The 20,866-nt window shown below is 42.9% G+C and overlaps 1 protein-coding gene across 1 annotated transcript in view; it reads right to left on the bottom strand.

Annotated features, from left to right (window-relative positions):
- LOC105006477 (zinc finger protein GLIS1) overlaps positions 1-20,866 on the bottom strand; it is a 100,964-nt gene that overhangs the window by 46,841 nt on the left and 33,257 nt on the right. The window contains exons 3-4 of the mRNA XM_029121515.2: positions 12,387-12,588; positions 9,043-10,390 (exon numbers count right to left, since the gene is read on the bottom strand). Of these exons, the coding sequence (XP_028977348.2) occupies positions 9,043-10,390; positions 12,387-12,588 (1,550 nt within the window). The remainder of the gene's footprint in view (positions 1-9,042; positions 10,391-12,386; positions 12,589-20,866) is intronic.

Raw genomic sequence — 20,866 nt, 5'->3', positions numbered from 1 at the left:
TCTATTCCAGCTCCTCTCCACTACAGCTCTATTTCAGCTCCTCTCCACTACAGCTCTATTCCAGCTCCACTCCACTACAGCTCTATTCCAGCTCCACCCACTACAGCTCTATTCCAGCTCCACTCCACTACAGCTCTATTCCAGCTCAACTCCACTACAGCTCCAATTCCAGCTCTGCTCCACTACAGCTCTATTCCAGCTCCTCTCCACTACAGCTCCACTACAGCTCTATTCCAGCTCCACTCCACTACAGCTCTAATCCAGCTTCACTCCACTACAGCTCTATTCCAGCTCCTTTCCACTACAGCTCCACTACAGCTCTATTCCAGCTCCACTCCACTACAGCTCCACTACAACTCTAATCCAGCTCCACTCCACTTCAGCTCTATTCCAGCTCCACTCCACTCCACTACAGCTCCACTACAGCTCTTATCCAGCTCCACTCCACTACAGCTCTATTCCAGCTCCACTCCACTACAGCTCTATTCCAGTAGGCGATTGTAAACTTCACTGTCACTTGACTTGTGCCAAACTTGTCTGGAGATCTCTGCAGCTGCTTTTCAATATTACACTGTTGAGTCTATATTCATGTCGTTGATTTTGTTGGATCGCCACAAGTCTATGAATCCTACATAGTAGCCTACATAGTGTTAGTACATAGTGTTAGTACATAGTGTTAGTAGCTACATATCCATTGGTACAATGGATGCGCTGTTCCAGAAATTGGAGTATCTCTCCCAAATCCCCGTCTCCCCCCAAAAACCCAGTGAACGTGAAGGCCAGTGGTGCCTCCCTAACTCTGCCTCTTTTCTCCAACTGGTACCGAGAAGCTATGTGTGTGAATCCACCTTCACTCAAGTGTCTTGTGCGAGGATAAAGAGAGACCACATCAGGTACAACTTTAGCCGATAACAGAACAACAGACTAGATAGTAAAATCGAACCCTAGATTGTATTGTGGTAAATCATCAATATTATATATTTTTGCTAGCCTAAGGTTAAAATGTTTGTTGTTGTCAGTTGAGTTTCCACGACAAACCTTACCTACCTAATCTCTTTCCCATCATGTAAGTACCCATCCTTACGCATTTGGTCACCCATTCATTGAATTTAGATATTGTTTAATAAAGACAAAAGTATTTGGTTGTGGCCAAACATCCATCAGGAAAGCTACTGTTTGCAGGCCCCCATCTGAATTGGATCCTAATCATGTTTCAGCCTAAACATCAGTTAAAGCACAATACCTTGAAAAGCTTTGGTGTGATTGAGGGTTTGATCACATGTATACAGTGGGGAGAACAAGTATTTGATACACTGCTGATTTTGCAGGTTTTCCCACATACAAAGCATGTAGAAGTCTGTAATTTTTATCATAGGTACTCTTCAACTGTGAGTGACGGAAAAAAAATTTATCCAGAAAATCACAATTTTTAAGTAATTAATTTGCATTGTGGAGAGGTTGGAGTCTGTTTGATTGAGGGTGTGGACAGGTGTCTTTTATACAGGTAATTCATTCAAACAGGTGCAGTTAATACAGGTAATGAGTGGAGAACAGGAGGGCTTCTTAAAGACAGGTCTGTGAGAGCCGGAATTCTTACTGGTTGGTAGGTGATCAAATACTTATGTCATGCAATAAAATGCAAATTAATTATTTAAAAATCATACAATGTGATATTTTTTTTTAGATTCCGTCTCTCACAGTTGAAGAGTACCTATGATAAAAATGACAGACCTCTACATGCTTTGTAAGTAGGAAAACCTGAAAAATCGGCAGTGTATCAAATACTTGTTCTCCCCACTGTATATCAGAATGGTTGGGATTAATGCAGATTGAGTGGTGACTTACTCTTTAAGCAATATCAAAGCAAAATAATTTGAGTGTAAATATGAAATCCAAATTCCTAATGATAGTACAGAGAGAAAGCTGAAGAAAGAGTGACACTGACAGAGAAGAAGGATAGAGTGAGAGAGAGACAGAGAGAAAGTGAGAGAAACCGAGAAAGAAAGAGAGAGACATGACTGAATAGCATTACTGGACAGAGACTGACTGGGAAACTTTTACGGCCTGACAAGAACTTGGCCTGGCCTTTTCGACAAGGAAAACAAGCAAGATCCATCAATTTCCAGGCCTTTAATTGCGATGCCATAACAGCAGTCTCAGGCCATTTTTGCCATCTGTTTCATCACACTAATATATACATCCCGTATGGTCACTGTTTCTTCGGTATCAGCAGGAAAGCCAAGACTGCCGAGTGGCACATAGGATCTGACAATGGCATGACTTTATGGCTTCACTGCACCAATGGAAATAATGAATTAATCAATGGACATGGCGGGTAAATGAATGATTGGCACTAGGTAGATCCACTCTGTGCCTCCAGAGGACATGGGCAGCTCTAACACCTCAGACTTACTCTGGACTTCATTTTCTTTGTGCTCTGAATGTAAATCAATAGGGAATATCTCAGGCACTCTGAACAGTTTTGGAGAAAAAATAATATTTGATACAACAACTTAAAATATTAACTGCAGATGTCTTGGAGTTATTTATGCTTGTATTATTCCTAATGGTACAGTAAAACATCTTACCCATGGTCCCTTTAAGATGGAGCATTTGTATCAGAATTCCCATGAACATTAATAATAGTAATTCCTGGCATGTAGAATAAGCCTCCAACCCTGTCCATCACAATCTCTCTTTCTATTTTATCCTTTCTTCTATTTTCTCTTGTTGCCTATCCATGTAACTATGCCACACAGAGCTCCTTCTACTCCGGCACCGAATGTGTGTGTGTGTGAGCGTTAAAAGACTGAATCATGGGTCTTCATTGCAGGTACTGGACCACAGCCCCTGAGAGATTGCGCTGGCTAAGCAGGCCAGACAGGCCGGACAGGCTGGAGTGTCAGCAGCTAGCACGGGTACAAACACATTAATGTCAACGTCAGCCGCTGCCCGCGCCCTGTGCCCAGACAGCTCCGGTTTCAGCGCTAGCGTTCAGGGGAAAAGTCGGGTCATGTGCAGAACCTACGTTTTAATTAGCTAATGGGACTCGCTGTTTCATCTACTGCACTGCAGCTGATTGCTCACAAAAGACTCCATTTACCAGGAGAAAACACCACAGCATCTTGGCAACGGGCGCTGCTGTATGCCTCAACGTCTGCTGCTGGGGATTTCACAACTCACTTCCAAAAATCAGTCTAATAAATCTAAATATATATATATATATATATATGTTTGCTGGTTTCACACCAGTAAAAAAGGAGGAAATTCCATGATCTATGTTTTTTTTCCAGCAGGTCTCAGGCAGGCTGCTGGACATTTTCCTTCTTCAACTTGTGGTTAAGTGTGTGTGTTTAGAGGGTGGCTTCATTAGCAGGTTGCTCGGGTGTTTTGTCATTATGCTGTGGGTGGGTCGCTAAAAATCTGAGTTCTTAATCATTCCTAGTACTAAAACCGAAACATCTTTCATTTGGAGAGAGGGTAAAATATTGAATGTGTTCTTGAAACAAAATTATTTACCAGTTTTACCGTCAAAATTAATTTAATTAGATCGCTTTTTAGTGTACGCAGTTGAAGACCACAGCCTGAGACACTAACAGACAATCAAAAGGCCCTGCCCACCTGCACGACGATGGAACTCACACGGGGTTAAAGGTCAATAAGGAGGCTACACCGAATCATTTCTATCTCAAATTGAATATAATTTAAAGTAACACATTTTCAGTTAAAGCACAAAAACAGCGATTGTGGTCCTTCAACAAGGATGAGTGGTGGTAAACTGAGATAAACACGGCATGGCCTGTATAATATATGACAGACTCCACCGTTTAGATGAATATTTATCTGAACTTCAGGGCACAGGGCGGAGCTCTCGGCCTCAGAGACATCCAGTCCCCAGGGGCATCATCACAGAACCCACTAAGATCAGAAAGCCTGTGACTATGTCAGGACTTTGGTCACTGGATATATTTTTAATATTTATGCAGACAAGAGAAACATTTTTTATAAACTAAAACAACAGCCCGAATTAGGCATGAAACACAACAGGATATTGCAGGAAGATTATGCAGTTTCCTTTTCGCCTGTGTCTCCCTGCCTCACTGACTACAACAGCCTTGGGCCTCACATTAATTGGAGGGGAAACGAAAAAGTACCTCTAAAAGTTTACAGTTTTACTATTGCTCCAGCCTCAATGGTTACAGATGGAACCACAACGTTTATGTGGGCCGGCGTTGAATATATAGCCAGGTACGGACATGACAAATGAGATGTCTGAGCACAACTTTCTGTTGTGATAATGACTTTTTCCTGCCAAAGACGCCGCATGGAACAAAACTGAGTGCAGCTGGCGCAGACGGAGGTCAGGGGAGAGGGGAGTTCTACGCTGGGATTTGACTGCAGCTCAAACTCGTGAGCGCCCATTGGAATCCGCCACTGGAAAGATAATAAAAGGATTTGCTGGGGGGTTTTCTGGTGCGTTTTGTCCTGAATCAAGACGTCTCAACAGTTTCCGCTGTGCAAATAGCTGGAATTCCTAAATGCCTTTGTCTATTGCAACAAATACAACAGGCATTATTTAAAGACCTCAGAAAGTAGCGGTCACAAATGGATGAGGACTAAATAAGGAGACTAGAGAGGGATGAAAACTTGACTAGACACACAAACACACACATCACATCCATAGTACTGAACTTCATCACCACGACCCCATCACCATGGACACATGCAAAGCACGTGCACACTTTCCCCACTTTCCACAAAACTCTAAATACAAATACACAGTCATTAGCTGTGTTTATGAGCCTGAATACATTTTATGTCTGTTGATCTTCATTTTGAGAGTTGAATGTTTCATGGACGGATACAGTACTTCCTTGGTCCAAATTGAGAGGTTAACAGGAATTCACGTAAGTAATGAATAGGCTACCCATGTGTGTGTGTGTGTGTGTCTTTGTGTGTGTGTGTGTCTTTGTGTGTGTGTGTGTGTGTGTGTCTGTGTCTTTGCATGTGTGTGTGCCTTGTGTGTGTGTGTGTGCACATGTATGTGTGTTTTTGTGCCTGTGTTTGAGACCTTTCTGAGGTCTGAGTGATTGGGAGGCTGGCATGTGTCACCTGGACACACACACATACACACACAGACATACAAAAACACTCCCGTCCTGAGACAGAGTCCAGTGGCTCAACTACACTGAGCTGAATTGTTCTAGTGTGAGCATCTGGTAAACATCTCCCCACAAACACACACACACACACACACAAACACACATTATTATTTGAAACAATTAAATCCACAGATCAAATTTAAATTCAAATATGATTCAAACCTTACAACCATTGTATGCATCAACGATCAATGACACAAACAGGATGCGGACAGGAAGTCTGACCTCTGAAAGCTGACCTCTGACACACATAAGTCTACTGGACACATTGTCAAACGTCTATTTGACACATTACCAAAAGTCTAATGGAAACATTGTCAAACGTCTACTGGATACATTGTCAAAAGTCTACTGGATACATTACCAAAAGTCTACTGGACACATTACCAAAAGTCTACTGGACACATTACCAAATTTGACACATTACCAAAAGTCTACTGTACACATTACCAAAAGTCTACTGGACACATTACCAAAAGTCTATAGGACATATTACCAAAAGTCTACTGGACACATTGTGAAAAGTCTACTGGACACATCTCCTGTTCTTCCACGAGGTCCAGGTCCTCCATGATCCTCTGACACACAGTCACACATATTATCATCCACATCTTCCTCCTACAGATCCTCTGGTATCCTGAGCAGTGTTGGGTAACGTTACTTTTAAAAGTAACTTGTTACTTTCCAATGTTACTGCCATCAAAAAGTAGCGTGTTAAGTTACAGAGTTACCTAATGAGAAAAGCAACTCGTTGGAGCAGGCTATTGCGTTACCAAAAATGAAAACCACTTTGCGATTCTTTGCGGAGGGTGTATTTCACTGTGTCCCCACAAATTCTAAATAATGTGAATACTTCCACGCAACAAAAGCTGTCCCCTCTGCCATCTTGCAAAAAATGTAACGTTGTTTTTGAAAGAAAAATTACAGTTGAAAAACTTTGCGAGGAAGTGAGTTTGGTGTCGCTGTGGCTGTCTCATATATCTTTATGCTCAAGCATGAATTAATTTGTCGTCCTTGACATTTTCCATCCACAATATAGGACTTTCACTTGTAGGCATATGCAAACGTAGCCGTGCGCGTCCTGCAAGCCTTTCCACCTTTGCGCTGGCAGGAGCCACATAGAACCTCCACTGGCACAATGACGAGCAAATGTGTTGGGGAGGAGATTTGGGTTTTTGTGTGGCAACAACAGGACCAGGGAAATACATGTTGATAGTAACTGATTACTTATTTGAAATCGCAACTAAATAACTAACTACTTGAATTGGAAAACTGACGCATTATGTTACTCGTAATGTAATGTAATCTGAGTACTCTAAAGAGTTACTTTGTGACGCGCTACCCCCAACACTGATCCTGAGATACACACCAGTCACACATATCATCATCTTCCTCCTACTACAGATCCTCTGATATCCTGAGATACACACCAGTCACACATATCATCATCTTCCTCCTACTACAGATCCTCTGATATCCTGAGATAAACATTGTCACACTTACACAAGAGTGAGCAGAGTTTCTGTGGACAGCCTACAAGTGCCAGCATCCTCTGCTGCTGTGGAGCAGCTTTTCAGCCATGGATTGGTGTATTTTCAGACCACATTGAAGGACAAATCTACAAGATTAACGTTTCCAAATGTAAAATGTCATTGTCTTTTCAAACAAGACACCAACGCATGAGCAGTGTATTGTATGAAAGTGGACTTAAAGCTACATGTGAACTTGTCAGAAACAAAACAACTTGTTAAATAATAATTACAATTAAAATTCATAGCAAATAATTAAAATATCAATCAAAAATATTTCCAATCACATTTTCAAATAGTATTTTAACATACCTGTTGCGATATTTACATGATTATTCTTTCAAATAAAATGTGTTTTGACCGAATCATTGAATTTTTTGACACATACACACACACACACACACACACACTCATACAAACACACACACACACATACACACACACATACAGTTCACTATTTGTCTTACTGTCCCATGTCAAGACACAAATATCAGTGCCTGAGTTGGTTCACACCCAGAGTCATCAAGAGGAAATACAAATGTGTTTAATTTATAGCAACACTCAAAACAAAAGCATCAGCTACACTGAAACACTATGAGGTTTTCCCAGACATATCTTGGCTTGAAATCCTTGAATCCTCTACAATACAGTACTCAGCTAAAAAAGATTTGCAAACATTTCCAGCTACGACATGCACAAGGTCCAATAAAGTAGTTAAATAATGCACTTTGCATTCATTTAACAATTCCCCTAAAACATAGTTAACAGTTATTTTAACACTTAACACTTCAACTGGATTTATTATGAATGCAACACTTAATTTTAACACTCACCAGTTCCCACACTTTCACATTGATGAGTGGCCAACAAATTAAATAAAAAAAAAATGTAAGAAACCGCCTGGATTTAATATAAAATATATACAGATAAAATATGTATTTTTGTGGAGCTAGAGGACAAGCATATTGCACAATAATAACTATGTTTTAGATGGTTTCCTCAGAATGAGAGAGAACATTTCTGACAGGGGGTTGGGCAATAGATGGAGCAACACAAGAGCCTCTAGCCACCATCCCTCAGCCCTTTGCTCGTTCTTTCACTAAACTACTACATATTGTACATATCACCCTGTGTTTAGTTTGGATAAAAACTAAATTCACTTAATACTTGTGGGACAGCTAAACATTTAAACCTCCCATTTAAAGGGATCAAGTGCATGCATTGTTTGGTTATGTTAACCAGATGTGTTGGTTTTTCATGATCTGAATCCCATCTTAAAAAAAGTCAGAGCTAGTGAAAATAAACATGACTTCGCCCTACACAAATTGTAGACTAATTGTGTATTTGGACTAAATCATTCTTGTGAGGTTGGAGGGCTTTTTCCATTTGCTTTGGGATGCCGCGGAGTGACAGTTTGACGTTGATTAGTGTGTTGATTTGTGGAATTGGAGAGTTTTACCTGTAAAGAATACAACCACAAAGCTATTTACATAGCGACAAGCTATACCTCTCCAATTATAACAACACTTTTTTCAACAAAAAAAAAAGTGTGTTTGAAACATTCTGCAAAAAAAATAAAATGTGACTACAAATGTATCCATTTTCAATAAAAACATTTCTGATTTTATAGAGAATGTATCGGCAAGTCAAAATTCTTTCATTTGAAAACTGCCTACCAGTTTGTGAAATATTGAATTAACGTACTAACAACATTCTGCAAGGGTATTAAAAGGGTTTGTGGCATCCATCACACCAGCCCCAGTCCTGGGCACACAACACTAAATATTTTCCAAACAAACAAATGGGACATAATTAGGTTGAAAACAAACCAATTCCTATGAAATACAAAACAACAGCTATATTAGTGACTACTCTGACATCAATGATTTCCAGATAGAGCACCCCCCTGTTTGACACACACCAGCTTCAGAATGTATGTTTCATTTAAAGCTCTCTTGGCCTACTCAGTGGAAACTAGCTCTATAGACGGATACACTCAAACTGGGTCCTGCTCACGCCAGCTGGGGAGGTTCAAATTCACTCTGTAAATATATTGTGTTCACCTGAAATGGAACCTATAATGACCCATTAAAATGGCTTCCTATTGGTTCCATTCAGAACAGTAGGGTGTGAATAGTATTCACAGCTGACAGCAACAGTAAAGGCTTGGTTCTGGGTAAGGCATATTCAAAATGGCCGTTTGCCCAGACATCATTGACTGGAAAAGAGTTGCCCAATCTAGTGATTGTACTGACACAGTGGGGAAAAGGAATGAACGAACGCAGAACTGGGCCGCTGGCCCACCCATCACAGAACATGGTGTCGGATTTCCGCACTGGGGAGGGACTCACCATGCACTTGTTGGGCTTCTCTCCCGAGTGAACCCTCATGTGGATCAGGAGCTTGTAGCGGGCGTTGAAGGGCTTGTACCGCCGGATGCAGCCAGCCCAGAAGCAGGTGAAGTCCTCCCCTTTGCGCTGGTCGATGTGAACCTTCTCGATGTGCCTCACCAGCTCTTCCTGTTGGTCGTAACCAGCGCTGCAGTCAATCCAGCGGCAAACCTGCTTGTCGCCGATGCCGTTCTCCCTGTCCCCACCCGGGGCCGACGCCTTGGGGCCCGGGGGGACAGAGGAGGAAGAGGATGCGGACTGGGTTTGGTTCTGGAGGTGAAGCAGGCCCCCCGGACTGGGAAGGCCATACTGAGACAGGTGGTAGGGCGGGGGCATGGGGGGCCGCGGGGGGTCCAGGTGGTGTGGGAGGAGGTGGCTGGGAGTGGTGCATCCAGGCAGGTGGTTGTGGTGATGGCGGTGGTAGTGGTGCTGAAAGAGCTCCTCCTCGCTGGGGGAGAAGTCGTCCAGGGGCTCCTGTTTCAGAGCTCCGCCGCCCGCCCTCTGACAGCCCCCCTCCAGCAGAGATGTGCTCCCAGGTGGGCCTCCCGTCATCAGGGCAGCGCTCATCAGCAGTCCCTCGGGGCCTCCCCCCCCTGGGCCCGGCAGCATGGAGCCCGGCTCCTCACCACGTCCCCGGATCTGACCGTGCTCCGGCTCCAGAGACGACACGGAGGACGAGGAGGATGAGGAGGAGCCCGATGAGAGGGACAGCAGGCAGGGAGCGGGCGAGGGGGGCTTGCGGGGGGCCGTCCGGGAGGAGAAGACGCCTCCAGGCTGGGGTGACGGGTTGGTCCGGAGCCCATTGACACAGGCCACCACGGACATCTGGGAGGAGCAGATAATGGCGGTGATATCGATCCCCTCGGTGGCGGTGATGACGGCGTTGGCCACGGCGCTGGAGTTGCTGCTGGCGGCGGCAGTCTGGGAGGCCAGGGACAAACAGCGTCTCTTCAGGCTGCCGGGGGCCAGAAGCCGCGCTGAATGACGGGAGCCACCAGGGGACAAAGGCAGCGGGGAGGAGCCATCTTCATTATTAAACGGGTACGCTGTGTCTGCCGACAACGCTTTCCCAAGGCTGGCACCGCCACCTCTTCCGCCAAGAGGGCCCTCCATGTCCCTCCGGCAGACCCCCATGCCTCCCCTCCCCGGTGGGAAGCCTCCCTGGGTGGTGGGCGGCCCCAGGCCCTGGGAGCTCTTGTAGCCCGTGGAGGTCTCCTGTTTGACGGGGTACGGCAGAGGTCCCCGGGCCCCATTGGAGCTACCACACGTCGGGTCTGGTGAGGCCAGGGATCTCTGGAAGGCGGAGGACCTGTGGAGGGGAAGCAGAGTGGGGAATGTGAGTGGTGAGGCTGTTGGGACGACAGTGAGGAGAATATGAGCGCTGATCGCCACCCTGCTGTTGATAGATAACGGCCCTGGCTGTCTGGTCCTGCCAAGTCGTCCTTCACACAGGGTGCAGCTCTCAGCCACAACAGCACAGCCCGCTGGCCCAGTGTTACCTCCCTCTCTTCACAAAACAGAACACGTTACCTCAGAGAAACCAACACAGCTTACATGTCCATCTCTGAGTGAACTACAGAAAAAATTTACTACAGAGAGAATTTACTACATAGAAAATGAGGCATCTATTCCAACCAGAAAATAGGCCACATTCAGAAGCAACAACAGATGATCCGGGAGTGATTTCATGAATAAATGAAAGGGAACCTTGAGCCCTGTGAGCTGTTATGAATGGGCATTTATGGCTAAGAATAGGAGAAGGGCCTAGATGGAGAGGCCACGGGTGTTCTTGTGTGTCACTGACAGGCTTTGATGGCACAAGGGGGTTAACCCCGACCCGAAACCTCGGGATAAATAGGAGTGGCCTGGTTTGTTGGCGCAGTGGCAGCCTGTGGACGGTCAGCATTTACAATACTTGTATTATGGTGGGAATCTTGCTCCCGGTGAATTAGGAGGTCGTATTTCTCCGTGCATCGCTCTGATCTCCTACAGAATCATTCCTGTCAGTTCGCTCATTATGGATTTTGTGCAAAGCTCTTGAGTGATGTGAGAAGACCCCTCTTTCTCCCTCTCCTGTCTTCATGAAGGAAGGGTCTTTGTCCTCCCCCTGTATCCCTCTCTGCTCCTGACTGTCCTGACACACGAGGGGAAGCACAGACGCTGGCTGCCTGGCTGGATGGAGCCAGACTCTACGTTTTGCCATAGTCAATGAGGAGCCCTTATGCTGTCTTTTAACTGTCTCCTGTTTGGCCGTAGAATTCAGATGCAACTTGGGAGAGCTGAATGTCTGTTCAGAAGCACTTCTGAATACTTATTTAAAGTATATATAGTAGAATATTTTTCTACCAGTAAAAAGATGTTATGCATATTACAAAGCACTCCACTATGACAGTAATTTAATACTGTAGATAATATAAAAGCTAATAAAATACAGAATATTATAGCTAGTACACATTGATAATAGCTTATTGATAATATTAATAGCAGAACTGCTAAAAAATTGCCAACCACCTGATCAACAGAAACATCTATATTGTACGGGCCATTATATTCAGGTAATTCCAGTCAGAACCTGTCAGCGCTGGTCTTACCTCATGTCTGCTCAGGTAAATCCAGTCAGAACCTGTCAGCGCTGGTCTTACCTCGTGTCTGCTCAGGTAAATCCAGTCAGAACCTGTCAGCGCTGGTCTTACCTCGTGTCTGTTCAGGTAAATCCAGTCAGAACCTGTCAGCGCTGGTCTTACCTCGTGTCTGTTCAGGTAAATCCAGTCAGAACCTGTCAGCGCTGGTCTTACCTCGTGTCTGTTCAGGTAAATCCAGTCAGAACCTGTCAGCGCTGGTCTTACCTCGTGTCTGCTCAGGTAAATCCAGTCAGAACCTGTCAGCGCTGGTCTTACCTCATGTCTGCTCAGGTAAATCCAGTCAGAACCTGTCAGCGCTGGTCTTACCTCGTGTCTGCTCAGGTAAATCCAGTCAGAACCTGTCAGCGCTGGTCTTACCTCGTGTCTGTTCAGGTAAATCCAGTCAGAACCTGTCAGCGCTGGTCTTACCTCGTGTCTGCTCAGGTAAATCCAGTCAGAACCTGTCAGCGCTGGTCTTACCTCATGTCTGCTCAGGTAAATCCAGTCAGAACCTGTCAGCGCTGGTCTTACCTCGTGTCTGTTCAGGTAAATCCAGTCAGAACCTGTCAGCGCTGGTCTTACCTCGTGTCTGTTCAGGTAAATCCAGTCAGAACCTGTCAGCGCTGGTCTTACCTCGTGTCTGCTCAGGTAAATCCAGTCAGAACCTGTCAGCGCTGGTCTTACCTTGTGTCTGTCTGCTGCTCTCTGTCCTGCTGCGGGGGAAGTGTGGGCCGTTCACAGTGTACACTCTGGTAGTGGGCTCCGAGACCAGGCTGGCCCCCGACAGACCCACTCTGCCCAGAACGCATGAGAGCCCCTTCACTGGTCCCCAGGTCTGACCCACTGTCCTTCTCTAGGCAGAAGGCCCCAACACAGCCTCCATTGACTGGGGAGAAAAGACCACAGCGATGAGATGGCACTGTGGTAATACATGGCACACTCAGGACATGTTCATCCAAAGAAACGTAGAGAGATATACACATTAATGTTTGTTTTAACCATGATTTTGATCTTTCATTTTCCCTCAATGGACAAATTGGTTTCCATAAGCAATTACATACAACACCAGTAAATACACAATCATGATGAAAATAACCGGACTGTAAACCTCAGAGTCTAAAATAAGACTGTTTTTTATTCTTCTCCATCGGGAAGTTTCTAAAAGTTGGCTTAATTAGCCTGTTTGGCTATTCTAACAACAGAACAGACCGATTAGTAACTGCCACAGAGTGGACCAGATTTCCCAGGAGACACTTCCATCAGTGATATGTTGAAATTGTATTAGATTACCATAAATCTCTCCAGGAACAATGGCTGGAGTGAATTTCTGGATCTGTTGATGTGTGTGTAGTGGTTTTGTGCACTTTGATAAAATGTTGAAAGCTGATGACAGCAGTCGTGATGCCAAAAGAATGACTTATATTGATTAATGTTGGACTGAGTGTGTAACAACATTGTAGTGGATTTCATTGAGCCTGGTTCTGTCAGTAAAGCATTGGCCATTGCAACTTGTAGATTGTGAGTTTGAATCCCGTGGCCACGCCAATGTAAAAAGTACGCATTCATTACAGTCATTTTTGTTTTAAAAATTGTTTGACCCGTGAAACCATTTTGATACATAAACATGCGTGTGTCACCAACACATAAACAAGATGAGATCTTTTCTTTACTTTCTTCCTTTCAGCTTTCAAGGTGTGTCAATAATAATAACATTTAAAACACAAAGACTCAATATGCCTCAAGGAAGATCAGGTCATAATGATCTATGTTCTTTTGTGTAGACAATAACTTTGTAGCTGAGGATCATCTTTCACCCCCGACATGTCTCTGAGGTTCTTGTCTATCAGAAATGAGGTCATGACATTCTGTAGCTTAAACCTTTAAAATTGTAAGTGCCAAATTTGTAGGAAGAAAACAGAAACCCCTCTGTTAAATACAACCACATTTCGCAACTACTCCCGCTGCTATGCCAAGCGCAATTTCTTTCCAGTTTGTTTGACTACTCGACATGAGGTCTTGACCCCTAGTTTGGGAACCACTGCCCAATCAGAATTTGTCAGGTGTATAAAATGATGTGGTAATAATTTCAACCAGCCTTCTGATTGGCTAGTAGGAAGTTTCATTATATTGCTTAGACTCATCCAAGAACAACAAATGGAATATGATATGTTATCTGCATTATAGGTAGTGTGGAGAAAGCTAAACACAAGCTGAAAATGTGCAAATTATGGGTTGAATGAACTTTGCTTGTTCATTTTTTACTATTAAAGAGTCTCTTTGCCAACAGCTAGTTAGGCATCTTCATTATATTAATTTGATGATTTACAAATGATTTCTACACACTACACAATTATTTTCTATTCAAATGGTGGAAGAAATATTCTGGCACCACTAGCATCTATATTAAGCATCACATGACCTTTGAATTAACAAAATTGTTCCACAAAATGTATGAAAATGAATAGAAATCTGAAATGAGACACATCAAAGTGAGCAGAGGGTGTTGTGTGTTGGGGAATATTTGCAGAAGGAAAGATGATACCCCCCGATATTCATTTGTGTGTTGGTGGCCTCGTGTCCCTGCTCTGAACTCCCTAACTCAATTCCTCAAATTGAATTAGCTCATAATGATGTTATTGACAATGTTATCACACCCTATGAGCTATTATCAATGCATTAAACCCAAGCACTTCCTACAGTTTGGGATAAAAGGAATGAAAGGAATGAGGGGTGAAGAGAGACAAAGAGACAGAGAGAGAACACACAAAATCACACTAAGATGACTACATCAACAAGCACACTGATTACAAACAAGGTGTATTATTTCACAAAATAGAAATGAAAAATGGAAGGTTGTGAGGGAGACAGAGAGAGATCATACAACAAAAGGTTTCTGAAGAGGTGAGAAAAGAGAGTAGAATTGGAGGATAACAGAAAGGCGAAAGGTGGAGAAAGACAGGAAAATGAGAGATGGAGGAAGAGGAGAGATGGAGGAAGAGGAGAGATGGAGGAAGAGGAGAGATGGAGGAAGAGGAGAGATGGAGGAAGAGGAGAGGTGGAGGAAGAGGAAAGATGGAGGAAGAGGAGAGATGGAGAAAGAGGAGAGATGGAGGAAGAGGAGAGATGGAGGAAGAGGAGAGATGGAGGAAGATGACAGATGGAGGAAGAGGAGAGATGGAGAAAGAGGAGAGATGGAGGAAGAGGAAAGATGGAGAAAGAGGAGAGATGGAGGAAGAGGAGAGATGAGGAAGAGGAGAGATGGAGGAAGAGGAGAGGTGGAGGAAGAGGAGAGATGGAGGAAGAGGAGAGATGGAGGAAGAGGAGAGATGGAGGAAGAGGAGAGATGGAGGAAGAGGAGAGATGGAGGAAGAGGAGAGATGGAGAAAGAGGAGAGATGGAGGAAGAGGAAAGATGGAGAAAGAGGAGAGATGGAGGAAGAGGAGAGATGAGGAAGAGGAGAGATGGAGGAAGAGGAGAGGTGGAGGAAGAGGAGAGATGGAGGAAGAGGAGAGATGGAGGAAGAGGAGAGATGGAGGAAGAGGAGAGATGGAGAAAAAAGAGAGGTGGAGAGACAGAGATTAGTAGACAGTGAACTAATAGATAAATGAAAAATGTTAAGAGATTAAAAGAAAGAGAAAAGGGGCAAGATGCATATAAGAAAATAGGGAAAGGTGAAGAGAGACAGGGGTGTGTATAGAGGTGAATAGAGGGGCTGGTGTAGAGATGGAGAGAGAGAGGCTGGCGTAGAGGTGAATAGAGGGGCTGGGGTAGAGGTGGAGAGAGAGAGGCTGGCGTAGAGGTGAATAGAGGGGCTGGGGTAGAGGTGGGGAGAGAGAGGCTGGTGTAGAGGTGAATAGAGGGGCTGGTGTAGAGGTAAGGAGAGAGGCTGGCGTAGAGGTGAATAGAGGGGCTGGTGTAGAGGTGAATAGAGGGGCTGGTGTAGAGATGGAGAGAGAGAGGCTGGCGTAGAGGTGAATAGAGGGGCTGGGGTAGAGGTGGGGAGAGAGAGGCTGGCGTAGAGGTGAATAGAGGGGCTGGTGTAGAGGTGGGGAGAGAGAGGCTGGCGTAGAGGTGAATAGAGGGGCTGGTGTAGAGGTGGGGAGAGAGAGGCTGGAGTAGAGGTGAATAGAGGGGCTGGTGTAGAGGTGGGGAGAGAGAGGCTGGCGTAGAGGTGAATAGAGAGACTGGTGTAGAGGTGAATAGAGAGGCTGAGCTAACACTGCAAAGTCACTGAGGGACTATGAGAGGCTTTCTGGTTTCACTCAGAGCCATAAACAGAAGGCAAGAACTTTTTCAGCTCTGCTGTGTTTTCAAGCAATACAAATGGTTCTGTTTATTAAGTACTGGATCGTTCTGACTTTTCCTTTTTGGCGGGGTATTCCCACAGTTAGCATATCCAACTGTGCTTTTGTACAAGAACTTCAAGGCCTGTTTATCGAAAGCCAAGTTTTTCTTGCCTCATCTGGAATAGGATTGATTCAAACAGTATGTCTGTTATTGACATGAGTCAGGACAGAGTTGTCCAGAATTGAGATTCATGTGTACCATGTATACCATAGGCATAATATACCATACCATAGGCATAATATACCATACCATAGGCATAATATACCATACCATAGGCATAATATACCATACCATAGGCATAATATACCATACCATAGGCATAATATACCATACCATACACACATATAAATCACCTGTTCTAAAGAATAAATATTGGTCTCCGCATTTCCAAGCATCCTGTGTAATCAGTCAAAGGTAGATCCACAGAAAGCTTATGATCTTATCCCATGTTCTATTACCTGAATAGTACATATGTCTTTAAGGTATACTGTGTGTTCTGTACTGGAAAAGTGAATACTGAGGTTCTCAATAGACCCAGACAAACCAGACTGATGCCCACATTCAAGACTGTGAAAGAAAAAACACTTCAAGAGGCCACCTCTATTTCCTTCTTTGTCAATAGAAAGTATCTTATGTAAACAAGGAAACGCAAACGCCACAAACTGGCTAGTGGCATGGGACTCCAGGAACTGTTCTGTCTATCATAAATGATATACAACTGTACTTCAGTTGGTTCTGTTTGGACTAGCATTTGGACTAGCATTTGGACTAGGCTTTGGACTAGCCTTCGGACTAGGCTTTGGACGAGCATTTGGACTAGAATTTGGATTAGAATTTGACAAGCATTTGAACTATCAATTGGATTAGTATATGGACTAATATTTTGAAAAGCCTTTGAACTAGCCTTCAGAGTAGCAATTGGACGAACATTTGAACAAGATTTGGACTAGCATTTGGACTAGCCTTTGGACTAGCCTGTGGACTAGCATTTGGACTAACATTTGGACTGATTCCGGTCCTGATTGATTTGGTAATGTCATTATGCCTCGACTGATTCCGGTCCTGATAGATTTGGTAATGTCATTATACCTTGACTGATTCCGGTCCAGGTAGATTTGGTAATGTCATTATGCCTCTATGGATTCCAGTCCAGGTAGATTTGGTAATGTCATTATGCCTCGACTGATTTCTTTGTGTTTATGCCGCACCATTTTATTTTACTGTGTTCAGCAGAATCTTCCAAACCAGGCGATAAAAGTAATTACAATGCATTACCAGAAAATAATCTGCTGCCTTTTAGCAGAGGTGTGGTGCCCTAAGGATACAGACATCACCAAGACCTCTGTAAATATTTAACCGTTAACGACACAAATGTGTGGTGTACGTGAATCGAAAGACGAGAGCCAGGGGAACACGCCGGTAATCGCCAGACCTGCAGACATCCTTCGATACAGCCGAACCCATCCAGAGTGGTCAGTGGTGGTTGTCTTGTCACATAGACAATCATCTTGACCATATGGTTGGAGCAACAAACTCATTAGTAATCCATTCAAATCTGAAACACGATGATGTGTTTAGTTTCACTGAAAGATACCCACAATCCAGGCTGTCAACCAAAAGCTAAGAGAAAATCACTCTCATCAGGTGCACATATCAATTCCTTAAAAAGTCTTATTTATTCAGTAGTGTCTGAAATAAGGAGGTGGTTTGGGTTGTGCTCAAGGACACCCACAGGCTGACCTACAATGGTAAGAGTAAGCATTGTACTTTCTGGGAATATGGACAAAGAGGGTAAAAAAACGATTTTTCCCAAAAAATAAAATAAAATAAAAATGCTTTGTTTTCCTCTGTATTTTTGATACAAAATAGGCAAAGCAAATAATAACAAAAAACAACAGCTTTCCACATTTTATGGAAAACTGTGTAAATTATATAGATTCTGCTTTTATGCACAACAACACACAAGGCCTTTTCATTGCACTATCAAATAATGTTCCAATATTTTTACAGGAATGCTTACATAGATCCTAAGACTCCACTTCAAAATACAAAATGATCAACACAGATTTCCCCTTAAAACATTTACATATTATTACTTACACTCAAGGAATCTAGTGCCTTGGACCTCTTTGTATTAAGTACTGTTTTCAACAACAGAGAATCCATTGCAAATGAAAAGAGCATTGTTGTGTAACATCTGAAGTGACCATTGTCCTCAGTCCAGATAAGAAGACGAGGTGGGCTCATTGGCAGATTCCATAATGATATGCTCACTTGCAGGCATTCAGAGCCAATTAGAGGTGACAATCTCAGTGAGTGAGATCAGGGAGAGACTACTTATAGGCTGCTGCCAGAATCACCGGGGGCAACTGTATCGCTCTATCAAGATCGTGTACAGATGTGCAGTTGGCCAATTCACACAAACACTCTGTGATCTATGCAGAGACACTGCTGAGACACCTCTGTGATACTGCTAAGACTCTGCTGAAACACCTCTGCAATAACATTGAGACACCACTGAGACACTGCTGAGACACCTCTGAGAGACTGCCGAGATTCCACTGAGAGACTGCTAAAAGACTGCTGAGCTCGCTGAGAGAATGCTAAGAGATCGCTGAGAGATTGCTTGGACCGCTGACAGACCGCTGACAGACAGAGAAATGTATTCATTATTCCAGTTGGACTCTTAATATCTCACCCGGCACAGCCAGAAGAGGACTGGTCACCCCTCTGAGCCTGGGTCCTCTCTAGGTTTCTTCATAAAATTTGACCGTAGGGAGTTTTTCCAACCACTGAAATTCAACACTATTGTTGTTTGCTCCTTGGGGTTTAAGGCCGGGTGTCTCTGTAAGGCACTTTGTGACAACTGCTGTTGTAAAAAGGGCTTTATAAATAAATTTGATTGATTGATTGATTGCTTGATGAGAGACTGCTGAGAGATCGCTGAGAGACTGCTGAGAGTCTGCTGAGAGACTGCTGAGAGACTGTTGAGAGACTGTGGAGAGTCTGCTGAGAGACTGTTGAGAGACTGTGGAGAGTCTGCTGAGAGACTGCTGTGAGTCAGAAGAAGGCCTCCATTGTTCTGCCTTCATTGGAGCAAGACCAGAGGACAACACACTGTTTGATATGAAGCATATGGATCATTTAATTCACACTCCCTTCATGATCTCCAAGTGGTATGCTCCTCTTGATGAGCATCATAGCAGCAGGATTACAAATGGAGGAACTCATTTATTCCCTGTGGGGGACGATAGATTATATGAGAACAACATTAATAAATATAAAGCAAAGATGCAAGACAAGAGTGATTATAAGGGGACATATGCGGTTACTGGATGTGTTTTATTTATTCTGTATGTGGTTATTTCTTGGCTGTTCCCATAGAGATGGATTGTTTTTCTATTTGTCATGAATCCTTCAAACCCCTCGAGAACACAAAGCCTTAAACAATTAGAAATAATTCATTGAAACCACAAATGGAAAGTCTTTACAAAGACTTAGAATGTCTCATTCACCCAGTTTTGTAAGTAAAGATAAATAAAGAGGATAGTTGACAAATACAATAATTACTCTCTATTTAGAGTTATTGAGGTTTTCATAGTTAAAAATAATACTTTTTTAACAACTAGTCAACATTTATTTGATTTAGAAGAATGGATAATTCTAATGATGAAATATTGAAGATAATATGGTTTAGAAAAAGACAAAACATTTTAGCATGTAATTTCACATGTATTTTAACATATATTTTAAACTGTATTCTAGCTAAAAAAAAAAGAATTTTATTACTTTTAACATGTATTTCAACATGTATTCTAACTGTATACCACATGAATGGCATCAAATAACTTTATAATTTCTAATTGAGATATCTGGTTTATTAGATCCATAAGGCACCTTAATGGTTTGTGGTACATTACCAACATACAACACCTTCTCATAGCTTATTGCTAACTTCTAACATTTATTTTAGTTTTGAGTGATATTATGTAAACAATAGTGCGCTTTTAATGTAACAGGGTTCTCTTCGTGAAGCATATATAGTGTACAGTTGAACATTATCCTTCACATTATCACATTTACCTTTTACAGGTATGTTGCAAAATAAACAAAAATGTATGGTTTAATGGTGAAAGTGTTGGCTTTAGCCAGCTAGCTAATAATGTCGTTAGTAAAAAAAAAATCTAAGACAATAAAGAAATATCGAGCAACATATGACTAGGAACATTTAACTTCCATCCAGACAACCAAACCAAGTAACCAAGCAATCAAACAAAGACAGAAAATCCCAAATGTCCACATGAAGTGGGTAATCAGAGAGTGATGTTTAGATTAATTCAATCTGAATGAGTAATAAATGACCAATAAAGCAGAACAAGTCACATAATCCCAAACAAACAATGTGGTCATTTTATTAAGATTTACATGTCAGTATTTTATTCCATATTGCATTCCACACTGAATGACCTGAGATACTCAATCACATTGTCATGAGACACATAGAGGCCTATGACCTCACAGTTGATCATTCAACTCATTTGTATACATATATTATTTCAGTCTCTCCCTCAGTGTGCCTCTCTCTCTTTCTCTCCGTCTCTCTCCCTCAGTGTGTCTCTCTCTCTCTTTCTCTCCGTCTCTCTCCCTCAGTGTATTATAATAATAACAGCAATATATAAGTCATAGTAATGACAGTAATATATAAATCATAGTAATGACAGTAATATATAAATAATAGAAATAATAGTAATATAAAAATCATACTAATTACAGTAATACAGCTCTGGAACAAATTAAGAGACCACTGCACCTTTTAC

This window comes from Esox lucius, chromosome 8 (assembly GCF_011004845.1).
Source record: "Esox lucius isolate fEsoLuc1 chromosome 8, fEsoLuc1.pri, whole genome shotgun sequence".
NCBI classification, from domain to species: domain Eukaryota; kingdom Metazoa; phylum Chordata; class Actinopteri; order Esociformes; family Esocidae; genus Esox; species Esox lucius.
Note: the sequence above shows the minus strand (reverse complement) of the source record. Positions and strands in the feature narration are given on the sequence as shown.